Source organism: Lithobates pipiens, unplaced genomic scaffold (assembly GCF_037356315.1).
Source record: "Lithobates pipiens isolate NorthernLeopardFrog02 unplaced genomic scaffold, aLitPip1_a1.2 Scaffold_19, whole genome shotgun sequence".
Taxonomy (NCBI): Eukaryota; Metazoa; Chordata; class Amphibia; order Anura; family Ranidae; genus Lithobates; species Lithobates pipiens.
In genome coordinates this window covers 480,249,330-480,262,336 of record NW_027507764.1, presented here as the reverse complement: position 1 = coordinate 480,262,336, position 13,007 = coordinate 480,249,330, and the positions used below count along the sequence as shown (strand labels likewise).

Sequence of the window (13,007 nt, the reverse complement as noted above, 5' to 3'; positions counted from 1 at the left end):
CATTTCTGTGTCAGTCAGTTACAGCTTCTCTGTATGTGGCGATGATCGGAGGAGAACTTCCTGATCATTTCTGTTTCATAAACCGTTAATGAACCGAGATCCTCGGGATCACCGTTGTTCAGTTTCATAAACGGAAACCTTAGTCAGTAGGGTTCAGTATCGAGTTGGCCCACCCTTTGCAGCTATACCAGCTTCAACTCTTCTGGGAATGTTGTCCACAAGGCTTAGAAGTGTGTCTATGGGAATTTTTGACCATTCTTCCAGAAGCGCATTTGTGAAGTCAGCCATTGGTGTAGATGAGAATGCCTGGCTCTCAGTCTCAACTCTAATTCATCATTAAAGGTGTTCTATCGGTTTGAGGTTAGAACTCTGTGCAGGCCAGTCAACTACCTCCTCCCCATACTCCCTAATCCATGTCCTTATGGACCTTGCTTTGTGCACTGGTGCACAGTCATGTTGGAACAGGAATGGGCCATCCTAAAACTGTTCCAACAAAGTTGGGAGCATGAAATTGTCCATTCGGCCTGTGTGTACCTGGCTTAAGAAGTACAACTGCTATCAGTGCTGTGGGATCAGCTGTATTCCGGGAGCAGTACAGGGACATCCCATCTGCTCTGCTCAGCCAATCACAGGAAGCCTTTTATTTTTATGATTGAATACAAGGCTTCCTCTAATTGGCTGAGATAGAGATTGTGATATCATCTGCCTGCCTCTTCACTGCCAGTAAGAGGAAGCCTTGTATTTATCAATAAAATGCAAGGCTTCCTGTGAAAGCTCAGCAGCACTCATTCCAACTTGATTTTGATCAACCAGCAGATGCGAAGTCCCCGTACTGCTACCGAAACATAGCTGATGCCACATATAGTTATTACAGCACAGACAGCCGCTGGATTTCTTAGTAATGGAAATAGTTTGTAAAGGCCAGCTTGGCCCAAAGTAACTAATAATACAAAACCTGGAGTTAAGCTTAAAGATGTAAAAAGGTCAGACACAATTTTGTCCCAGGAACAGGATAGGAAGTCCCTGTACCAATGCTGGAAAACTGCTCTGCATTCTATATGTAACTTATGCTACATACAGTTTATACAGTGCTGATAGTCACATTTCTTAGCAATGGGAATAGTTAATTTGGGGCAGCTTGTCCCAAACTATTTAAAGAAACACAAAATCAGGAGTAAGGCCGCGTACACACGGGCGGATTGTCTGCCCAACTAAGTTCGTCAGACAATCCGACAGACAGTCCGTCCAAACTTTTGAATGAACGGACTTGCCCACACACGGCACTTTTTGAGCGGACTAATACAGCGGACTAAGTCCGCCATACAATCCGCTCAACTTTTGAAATGAACGGACTCGCCCACACACGCGGAGGAAAGTCCGCTCATTTCGAGCGCGTCTCCAGGTAGGCGGGGCCCGCGAAGGAGACGTCGCTGGCCCGCCGCCTGGAATGGACTTAAAGGGGAACCCCAACGCCGAAAAAAATCGGCGTGGGGGTGCCCCCAAAGTCCACAACAGACCCTTGTCCGAGCACGCTACCCGGCCGGCCAGGAAAGGGGGGCGAGCGAGCGCCCCCCCCCCCTCCTGAGCCGTACCAGGCCGCGTGCCCTCAACATGGGGGGTGCCTTGGGGAAGGGGGGGCCACGCGGCCCCCCACCCCAGATCACCTTGTCCCCATTGTTAATGAGGACAAGGGCCTCTTCCCGACAACCCTGGCCGTTGGTTGTCGGGGTCTGCGGGCGGGGGGCTTATCGGAATCCGGGAGCCCCCTTTAATAAGGGGGCCCCCGGATACTGGCCCCCCACCCTATGTGAATGAGTATGGGGTACAATGTACCCCTACCCATTCACCTGTGAAAAAAGGTACAAAAAAAACACAACACAGGGTTAAAATATTTTATTGAACAGCTCCGGGGGTCTTCCGTCTTCGGGGGTCTTCTCGCCGGACTCCTCCGCTATCTTCTTGTAGCTCTTTTGCTAGCGGAGGAGTCCGGCTTTCTTCCTCCCCGCCGCCGGCCTCTTCTCCCGACTTCGGGGGTCTTGTCCCCCTCTTCGGTTCTTCTGCCGGGCCACCGCGCCTTCTTCTAGCTCTTTTACAGGCGGTGGCCCGGTCTTCTGTCGCCGCCGCCTTCCGTTCTTCTTCTTCTTCTTCTTCCCCAGGAGATGTTGCCTCGACGATTTCTCCGGCCAGAATGCCAGAGCCGCTCTGCGCGGCCACTTATATAGTGACAATGGGGCGGTGTCACATGGTATATGTCACATGGGTTGGTCACATGGGTTGATGTCACATGGGGACTATGACATCGTAAGGGGGCGGGGTCACCATGTGACACCAACCCATGTGACATATACCATGTGACACCGCCCCATTGTCACTATATAAGTGGCCGCGCAGCGCGGCTCTGGCATTCCGGCCGGAGAGATCGTCGAGGCAACATCTCCTGGGGAAGAAGAAGAAGAAGATGAAGAAGAAGAACGGAAGGCAGCGGCGACAGCTCGCCCCCCTTTCCTGGCCGGCCGGGTAGCGTGCTCGGACAAGGGTCTGTTGTGGAATTTGGGGGGACCCCCACGCCGATTTTTTTCGGCGTTGGGGTTCCCCTTTAAGTCCATACCAGGCGGTGGGGCCCGCGACGTCTCCGCCTACCTGGATACCCGCTCCAAATGAGCAGACTTTTCTCCGGGCGGGAAAAGTCCGCTCATTTCGAAAGTACAGCGGACTGGCACACACACGGGCGGACTGTCCGCTCAAACCAAGTTTGGACGGACAATCTTACGGAAATTCCGTAAGACTTTGTTCGTCAGACAGTCCGATGAAAAAGTCCGCTGAAGCCCACACACGAGCGGACTGTCCGCTGAAATGTGTTTCGGCGGACTAAGTTGGGCAGACAGTCCGCCCGTGTGTACGCGGCCTAAGGCTACAAAGCGGAACAAAACTCTTAAAAAAAAAAACTTTGAACAGGCAGACTGTTTATTGCAGAAGAGACATGCAATGTCTCTTCTGCAATCATATAAACACAGCTGTCTGCTCACAATTAACCTTACAGTGTACACTGAACTGTGCACGTGCAGCTCAGTATACATTCCAGCACTGTGCATGTGGACCAGAATAACTGAACTCCTGCACACCCCGCTGGACAATCAAGATGGCTAAAGACCAGCACTGGGAAGAGCTGGTAAAAAGAATTTACAGCATCGCTCAGCGGTGCAATAGTCAGTTAAAGTGGCGCAGTGCCGTATCGCAGGAAATGGCCCGGTCATTAAGGGGGTAAATCCTACCGGGTTGCAGTGGTTAATGTGTAAGTTCACCTTCAGAAAGATTTTCCAAAAATATATTGATATGCGAGTGTTCATGTTTTGATCTGTGCAGATACCTGAATTTCAGTGATTGACAATAATGACAATAATTTGTTTGAAATTGAAATTTTTAATTGAATAAAAAATGTAGGAGTTTTAGATGGAAGGATTTCTGAAACAAAACTTACCCTCACATTATTGGTGCAAACACCAAGTGACCAAATGCAGTATTTCTTTTGGCATTTTATGTACAGTTGTAAAGACCATTTACTATAACATTGTATGCAGCTGTGTCTTCTCACTTTAAAATTTGGAAAGTCACCCTGGTTATTACCCCTCGCAGGTCTCTCTCCATTTCATTCATTCACCAGCATTGATACAGGCACTTTTCCAGCGTTGATACAGGCATTTCCTATCCTGTTCCTGGGACAAAATTGTGTCTGACCTTTTACAGCTTAAAGCCTAACTCCAGGTTTTGTATTATTAGTTAATTTGGGCCAAGCTGGCCTTTACAAACTATTTCCATTACTAAGAAATCCAACTGCTGTCTGTGCTGTAATAATTCTTAGTATCTGTTCTAATTCTGTACAGTAGCACTTCTCTTGTTCTGTATACTGGGTGTAATTCTGCACAGTAGTACTTTTCTTGTTCTGTATACTGGGTGTAATTCTGCACAGTAGTACTTCTCTTGTTCTGTATACTGGGTGTAATTCTGTACAGTAGCACTTCTCTTGTTCTGTATACTGGGTGTAATTCTGCATAGTAGTACTTCTCTTGTTCTGTATACTGGGGGTAATTCTGTACAGTAGCACTTCTCTTGTTCTGTATACTGGGTGTAATTCTGCACAGTAGTACTTCTCTTGTTCTGTATACTGGGTGTAATTCTACACAGTAGCACTTCTCTTGTTCTGTATACTGGGTGTAATTCTGCACAGTAGTCCTTCTCTTGTTCTGTATACTGGGTGTAATTCTGTACAGTAGCACTTCTCTTGTTCTGTATACTGGGTGTAATTCTTAATAGTAGTACTTCTCTTGTTCTGTATACTGGGGGTAATTCTGTACAGTAGCACTTCTCTTGTTCTGTATACTGGGTGTAATTCTGCACAGTAGTACTTCTCTTGTTCTGTATACTGGGTGTAATTCTACACAGTAGCACTTCTCTTGTTCTGTATACTGGGTGTAATTCTGTACAGTAGCACTTCTCTTGTTCTGTATACTGGGTGTAATTCTGCACAGTAGTAATTCTCTTGTTCTGTATACTGGGTGTAATTCTGTACAGTAGCATGTCTTTTATTTTATATGGTTGGTGCATTTCTCAGTTTCAGTTATTTTTCCATATGTACGGGTGCTGAGCAGTGGCACTTTTTCTCTTGCCCTCTATGCTGGGTGAAATTTTCAGTATCTGTTCTTATTCTGTATTTCTAAACGCTGTACAGTAGTATTTCTCCTGTTTTGGTTGAAATTATTATCTGTGTTAAGCCCCGGCTCACAGTATAATGCGACTTAAAAGTTCAAAGTTGCATGGCAAGTTGCGTCCTATTAATGGCAATGGAACCGTTCTAATCGGTGCGACTTGAGTTGTTCCAACTAAGAGAAAGAAAAGAGAAATGCCCTATGGTGGACTTTTTAAGGCACTGAATTTTTTTTAAAGATTGAAAAGTATTAAAAGGTATTATAGTACAAAAATAATTTATTCATAGTTACACACAGTGGCTAAAATTTGGAATGCATAAACAGTTCATAACAGGTCACCATATTTTGACAAGACATATATGAAGTCCTCTTGCACCCGATATACAGGCATACCCCACTACACAATTGGGTTTATATACTAAAGCTGGAAAGTACAAAATCAGGCTCACTTCTGCATAGAAACCAATGCACTTCTAACCCCAGCTTGTTCAATTAAAGGGGTTGTAAAGGTTTGTTTTTTATTTTCTAAATAGGTTCCTTTAAGCTAGTGCATTGTTGGTTCACTTACCTTTTCCTTCGATTTCCCTTCTAAATGTTTTTTTTCTTTGTCTGAATTTCTCACTTCCTGTTCCTCTTCAGTTAACTATTCTGGCTGACTACACTACATATTTTTGGTAAAAAAAAATCGCAAAAAGCGATTATTGATTGGTTTGCGCAAAATGTATAGCTTTTACAAAATAGGGGATAGTTTTACAGCATGTTTATTAATCTTTTTTTTTTTCACTACTAATGGCAGCGATCAGCGATTTTTATTGTGACTGCGACATTATGGCGGACACATTGGACATTTTTGACACATTTTTGGGACCATTGTCATTTATACAGCAATCAGTGCTATACAAATGCACTGATTCCTGTGTAAATGACACTGGCAGCGAAGGGGTCAACCAGGGGGTGGCAGTGTAGGGGTTAAATGTGTCCTGGGGCGTGTTACTAACTGTGGGGGGCTGGGCTGTGTGCAAATGAACACTGATCTCTGCTCCAATCACAGGAAGCAGAGATCAGTGTCACTTGTTGCTAGGCAGAACGGGGAGATGCTGTTTACAAAGGCATCTTCTCCTTCCCCGCGAGACGATCACGGGTATCCCCGCAGCAATTGAGTCCGCAAAACCTACGACCGGACTCACGGGGGTCCTGACACGCGATGGCAGGGTGGCAAATTCAACTGGACGTACCTGTACGCCAGTTTGCCTGCTGGTGCCATTCTGCCGACGTACATCGCCGTGCGCCGGTCGGGAACTGGTTAAAGGGGTTTTAAATACAGAAGTTGTTTTTTTATGAAATGCATTAAGAGAAGTCTTTTGTGTGCAGCCCCCCCCCCCCCCCCGGTCAGCCCCCCCAACACTTACCTAAGGTCCCTCTCTGTCCAGCGATATCTGTGACTGTCTCAGTCATGCAAGCTTACTTTACAATAACTTTAAATACTTCCCGTCTTTAGGTCATGTGTTGTGTGTGTGTGTGTGTGTGTGTGTGTATATATGTGTGTGTGTGTGTGTGTGTGTGTGTGTGGTTCTGTGAGCTATCCACTGAAGAGAGAAGGTAAAGGAGTGATTGGGAGATGAAAATTACCATTAAATGCAATAAAATGCTGGCTTGTGATAAATAGACGTTTTCAATAGTTAGAATCATTTCATGTGAAAAAATAATAGTTTCTAAACTGTGCCATATTTGTTTGTGAATTAAACATTTTAGTGAGAAAATGATCAAAAGGTGAAATAATGAACATTAATGTAAATTATCATGTAATAGTAAAATTAGCCTTTTCTGACTCCTGCTCCATTGTTTCTGAATGTAAATTTCACGCTTGTGTATATTGGGAATGGGCATTTTTATAACTCCAGATTTTAGTGTGAATAAATGGGCATTGGGATGTATAGACATTTTCCTGTTAATCTAACAAGGTTTTCTTTTCCTTTTTTTTTCTTGTTTTTAGCTTTCCTTAAATATGGTATCACCATTGCATTCCTAATCACATTTTATGATAAAGCTACTGCAAATTCCTGTGACTACAGCAAGAAAACGTTGACAAATATGTACTCCAACATTATGATACACCACATTAATGATCTGGTATGTATTTTCATCCCTTTGGTCTCTCTTTTCATGATACGAGCAAAGATCCCTATTCAAAAATCATCATTTTGTTCTAGAGGGGGAGGTTCAACTGCATTCTGTTTTTTGGTGGATACATTTTTTTTTCTTTGATCTTGTGGGGGGCTCCAGGGATGAGATATCTAAGTTTTGGGTTCTTATGCGTGTACAACCATTACAAGGGGCCCCACAATTTCTATAGGATTTTTTTATTTTACATGAAGAACTCATTGGAGGGGTGAGTCAACATGGCTGTGAAAAGAAGTTGGATATACAGTGCAAATATCCTGTCACTGCAAACATTAAGAGATTTAGGAATATGCAATGGGGTTGATTTACTAAAAATTGGAGCGTGCAAAACCTTGTGCAGCTGTGCATAGTAGCCAATCAGCTTCTAACTTTAGTTTGTTCAATTAAGCGCTGATAATAAAACCTGAAAGCTGATTGGTTTCTATGCAGAGCTGCACCAGATTTTGCACTCTCCAGTTTAGTAAATAAGCCCCAATGTATCTTTATCTATATTTAAAGGAGAAAAAAATACAGGGGTGGGCTTATTACTGTGATAGCCACTCAGAGGCTATGACAGTGATTAGGTGGTTAGGAACTGGGACAGTGATAACATGGTCTCCATGCTGTCAGTGCGCTGTGTGGGGCGCTCCCAAGCACAAACACAGGTGCACATATATATGGCCTCATGGAAGAAGAACCACTTCAGAAGAACTGTTGCATATGTTTAAAAGATCATTTTAGGCCTGAACATTATGTAAAACCCCCAAACATTATATGTTTTCTGAAAGCAGAGACCCTAGAGAATAAAATATTGGTTCCAATTTATAATCTCACTTATCTCACAAAATATTAGCTCAACAGTTAATGAAAACAAATATCAGTGGAAAAAATGCACTTAAAGTATTACTAAACCCAGTAATGTGAAAATAGTTCCTCTGCCAACCCCCCCCCCGTCGTCCCCACAGTGCCCACATCTTATAAATCTTCTTTTTATATTAAAATACTGCCACTATATACCTTTTTTTGCTGATCTGTATACCATGGTCACATGATAAACTGCACAGTTTCTCCAGTGCTGAGTTTTCAGGTAGGAGGAGATTTCCACTACAGCCTGTATACACGCCCACATGTGTGATGTCAATATCATCTGACCTGAACAGTTCAACTGAAACAGGAAATGTTCTCTCCAGCAACAGAGATTAAATTGAGGATGTGCAGGGTGGCTACCCTCACTGTATGGCCTTGCCAAGATAGACAGCGCAGGAGGGAAGGATCTATCCATAAAGTGTCAAAGAGCCTTTTTACACAATGCAGAGGATTAACCCCTTAGGTTCCACAGTGAGTATAACAAGCATGCTATTCTGCATATACAGACAGATTTTACTGTTGTGGGTTTAGAAACACTTTAAGTTAATTTTAGGACACATAAATGCAATATATTACCCAATTTTGGTAAACTATAAAAGATGAGGTTGCGCTGGGTAAATAGATACCCAAGATGTCAAGCCTTAAAATTGTTGGTGCCCATTAAATGGCAACAAACCTTCAGTTCCATAGGCAATGTGTTATAATCCCCTAGAAGCCATCATTTTAAAGTAACCATAAATAATGTTCCTTAAATTATTGATCTCATTCTGGTATGTGTGGTGATATGAACATTGTATAGCACAATTAATGTTTTTTTTGTTCAGGCACCCCAATTTTTGTTTTTTGGGGGGTAAATGCTTGGGTGTAACCTTAATTTTTTGCACTTTTTTTTTATTTAACCGCTTTCTGACTGGTGCACAAGAATGTACTTCGGCAGAATGGCACGGGCAGGCAAATTGGCGTACAGGTACATCCATTTAAAATTGTCCCTGTGCCATCGCGTGCGCCCTGCCGGCCAGGACCCCCGTGAGTCCGGCCGCGGGAATGCCCGCGATCATCTCACAGGAAGGGAGAACGGGGAGATGCCGATGTAAACAGCATCTCCCCGCTCTGCCTAGCAACAAGTGACACTGATCTCTGCTCCCTGTGATTGGAGCAGAGATCAGTGTTCTGTAAATCACAGCCACGCCCCCCACAGTTATAAACACACCCCTAGGACACACTTAACCCCTACACTGCCACCTCCTGGTTAACCCCTTCACTGCCAGTGTCATTTACACAGGAATCAGTGCATTTGTATAGCACTGATTGCTGTATAAATGACAATGGTCCAAAAAATGTGTCAAAAATGTCCAATGTGTCCGCCATAATGTCGCAGTCACAATAATAATCACTAATTACTAGTAAAAAAAAAAATTATTAATAAAAATGCCATAAAACTATCCGCTATTTTGTAAACGCTATAACTTTTGCGCCAACCAATCAATCGGTTATTGCAATTTTTTTAACCAAAAATATGTAGAAGAATACGTATCAGCCTAAACTGAGTTAAAAAAATTTTTTTTATATTTTTTGGGGATGTTTATTATAGCAAAAAGTAAAAAATAATGTGTTTTTTTCAAAATTGTTGCTCTTTTGTTGTTTATCGCGCAAAAAATAAAAAGGAGTAAAATATAGGATAAAAGAGGTGATCAAATACCCCCAAAAGAAATCTCTGTTTGTGGGAAAAAAAGGATGTCAATTTTATTTGGGAGCCACATCGCATGACCGCACAATTGTCAGTTAAAGCGACGCAGTCCCAAATCGCAAAAAGTGCTCTGGTCTTAAGCCAGCAAAATGGTCCGGGGCTGAAGTGGTTAAAGAGATTGTAAAGTCTTTTTTTTTTCTCTAAAATAACAAACTTGTTATACTTACCTCCTCTGTGTAGTGGTTTTGCACAGAGCAGCCCAGATCCTCCTCTTCTCCGTTCTCTCTTTGGCTCTTCTGGCCCATCCCTCCTGCCGAGTGCCCCACAGCAAGCAGCTTGAGTCCAGTCACAGCTGCCTGTGTCCATTCAGATACGGAGCCCTGGCCTGGTCCCACCCCCTCTCGCCCCTGATTGTCTGACTGACTTTGACAGCAATGGGAGCCAATGGCACCGATGCTGTGTTTTAGGTAATCAGGAGGAATATCTCGGATGACCAAGGCGCTCGTGGACATTGCTGGAGAGAGATGGGGCTCAGCTAAGTATTAGGGAGTGCCGGAGGGTGGCTGCTGCACACAGATAGTGTTTTTTTTTTGTTTTTTTTTACATTAATGCATTAAGATAAAAACCTTTTTTTCATCACATAGGAGACAAAAAGTCCCCTATTTGGTGACAGGTTCTCTTTAATGAGACATCAGGAATCTAAAAGACCCCTGATGGCTCACCTGCCCTCCACTGAAATGAATGCAGTGCACACTGCCATACGGGCTGGTAAAAAGGGGCACTGGAACCGGAAACTGACATTTTACACGGTGCTTCTGGGTCAGTAACAGTAACACCAGTGAACAGACTCCCATCTACCCTGCAGCACCCGCCATGCATGTTTCTGGCCCCCAACATGAGGGGGGGGGGGGTCCATTACCATACGTACGTTGGTGCTAGTGAAAAGGTTAAAAAGAAACTTCACCCCATCATACAAATTACAACAAAGGAATCTTTAGAAATGTTTACTAATAGCAACCTAGACAACATATTTATAGATAATTGCAGGCTTTTTATTCCTTGTATACCTTATTTTTCTCTTCCTCCCTATTTATCCAAAGGTAGCCATTTTTACTAAGGGCAGATGAATCCATCTTCCTTTACTTTCTGGAACACTGCCTCCTGAAATATGTAACAGGAACCTAAGATGCAGCTCTGAAGCCAGGGTTTTTATCACAAATGCCTTAAAGTACAACTAAACCCTCCTATTCTTTTCAGCCAAGGAAGCTGCCATCTTATACCCTGTACACATGACCGGACTTTCCAGCAGACTAGGTCCGACGTACTTCCGGCGGAGTTCATACGGACTTTCCGGACGGACTTGCCCACACATGACCGGACTTTCCGGCAGACTAGGTCTGCCGGACTTCCCGACAGACTTCCAACGGAATTACGGTAAACTTCCAAATGAAAGGACTTGCCCACGCACGGACTAAAGTCCGTTCATTTTGAACGTGATGAGTTATGACAGGACTAGGAAAGGAAGTCAATCTCGTTGCTTTTATCGGCGAACTTAACACCTTGCGAGCGCCGTCGCCTGGTATGGATTTTAAGCGGAACCCCCTACGGCGAAAAAACGGCGTGGGGGTCCCTCCAAGGTCCATACCAGACCCTTATCTGAGCACGCAGCCTGGCCGGGGCATGCTGGGACTGTGGTGTCATAAGGGCGGGGCATTACCCGGTGACCACGCCCCATGCCTATATAAGTCGTTGCACACCTCGCACACGGCATTGCAGCGAGAGAGAGCGTCGTGTCAACATCGGAAGATGAGGGATCAAGATGACGGAGAAGACCAGGCCCCCTCATTAAAGGGGGCTCCCGGATTTCAATAAGCCTGCAGACCACGACAAACAACGACCAGGGTTGTCGGGAAGAGGCCCTTGTCCTCATCAACATGGGGACAAGGTGGTTGACCCCAAAGCACCCACCCCCCCATGTTGAGGGCATCCGGCCTGGTATGGTTCAGGGGGGGGGGGGGGCTTGCTCATCCCCACCCCCCTTCCTGACCGACCAGGCTGCGTGCTCGGATAAGGGTCTAGTATGGATTTTGGGGGGGGGCCCACGCAGTTTTTTCGGCGTAGGGGGTTCCCCTTAAAATCCATACCAGACCTAAGAGCCTGGTATGCTCCTGGAGAGGAATTCCCTCTTGTGCTCTCTGCAATCAGAAAATGTGTTTTTCCTATGGCAGCCAGCGCAAGATGTACAGTACCCTGTCGCCGAGAACCAGTGGGATACGATCGCACGGGAAACATTCTTGCGGGCAGGTGCTGTAGCTGCCCTTGCCTCGTATTTGGTCTGTCGGACCACCATACAGGCGAACGGGTTTCCCGCTAGGAACTGGGTCCAGCGAAGTTCCGGCGGGAAAATTTGAAACATGTTCTATTTCTAAAGTCCATCGGATTTTTGGCAAGCAAAGGTCCGATGGAGGCCACACACGATCAAATTGTCCGACGGATTCATTTCGTCGGACCTTTGCTGTCAAAAAGTCCAGTCGTGTGTACTTGGCATTAGCCTTTTTTGATCTGCATCTGCCATGGTGCTGCACATGTGATCAGTTATTGACGTAGCCATTTGATGGTTTTACAGTTCAAGTGAGAACATAACCAAATGTGACAGCATTCCCAGCTTGCTGGAAATGTACCTGTTTTTTAAAATGTTAAATTGATGGGTTTTATTCCACTTTAAGAAACCAAGTAGTGGAAAAACAGTAATTGTATATAAAAGTAAAAAATGTTTGTTTAACTGATGATTGTAAGATCATTTCATATCAGCATGCAGAGGTGTATATGGCTGTGATTTTTAATCAGTTAAGGACTGCCCTATAGCAGATTCACTGCTACAGGGCTGACCTCCTGTTCAGAATCACGTAAATATACGTGATTCCGCACTTCCGCTGTCTCAGTCAATGAGGGGAGTCCTGGGCCGCTGGATCTAGATGGGGCTCGAGTAAGTATTAGGCTTGATTCAACCCTATGCATTTTTTGTGATTTTTGCATTTTGCAGATTTGCACTACAGTCCATTTAACATTATTTCCAATGGAACAAGTTCTGTAGTGCAAATCTGCAAAATGCAAAAAGCACTAAAAATGCATAGGTGTGAATCCAGCCTTTATGGGACTGAGGGGGGATCTGCACACAGAAGGCTTTTTATCTTAATGCATAGAATGCATTAAGATAAAAAAACCTGACTTTACAACTACTTTAAAGTGGAATCCCAGCCTGTATTAAAAAATAAATAAAAGCCAGCAGCTACACACACTGTATTTGCTGACTTTTAATATAAGGACACTTACCTGTCCAGATATCCTGTGATGTTGGCACCCCCAGCCAATCCATCCATCAGCTTCGGGGTGGAGGCACCATTATCCTTACTAAGGGAAAGCCTTGTGACTTCACACCTACTGCACACTCGCGAGTCGCGCTGCACTTTTTGAATGGCCCCACTGTCTTTTGGGACCTGTGTGTCTCCCAGAAGGCAGTGGGGGAGGGAAAGAGGAGAAGCCAGAAAAATTGTAGATCGCTGCACCGGTGTGGGGAGACCTTACACAAA

The 13,007-nt window shown here is 44.5% G+C and overlaps 1 protein-coding gene across 1 annotated transcript in view; it reads left to right on the top strand.

The window, feature by feature from the left end:
- Nucleotides 1-13,007, top strand: part of LOC143997339 (uncharacterized) — a 134,247-nt gene that overhangs the window by 84,189 nt on the left and 37,051 nt on the right. The window contains exon 2 of the mRNA XM_077492917.1: nucleotides 6,697-6,833. Coding sequence (XP_077349043.1) covers nucleotides 6,697-6,833 — 137 coding nt within the window. The remainder of the gene's footprint in view (nucleotides 1-6,696; nucleotides 6,834-13,007) is intronic.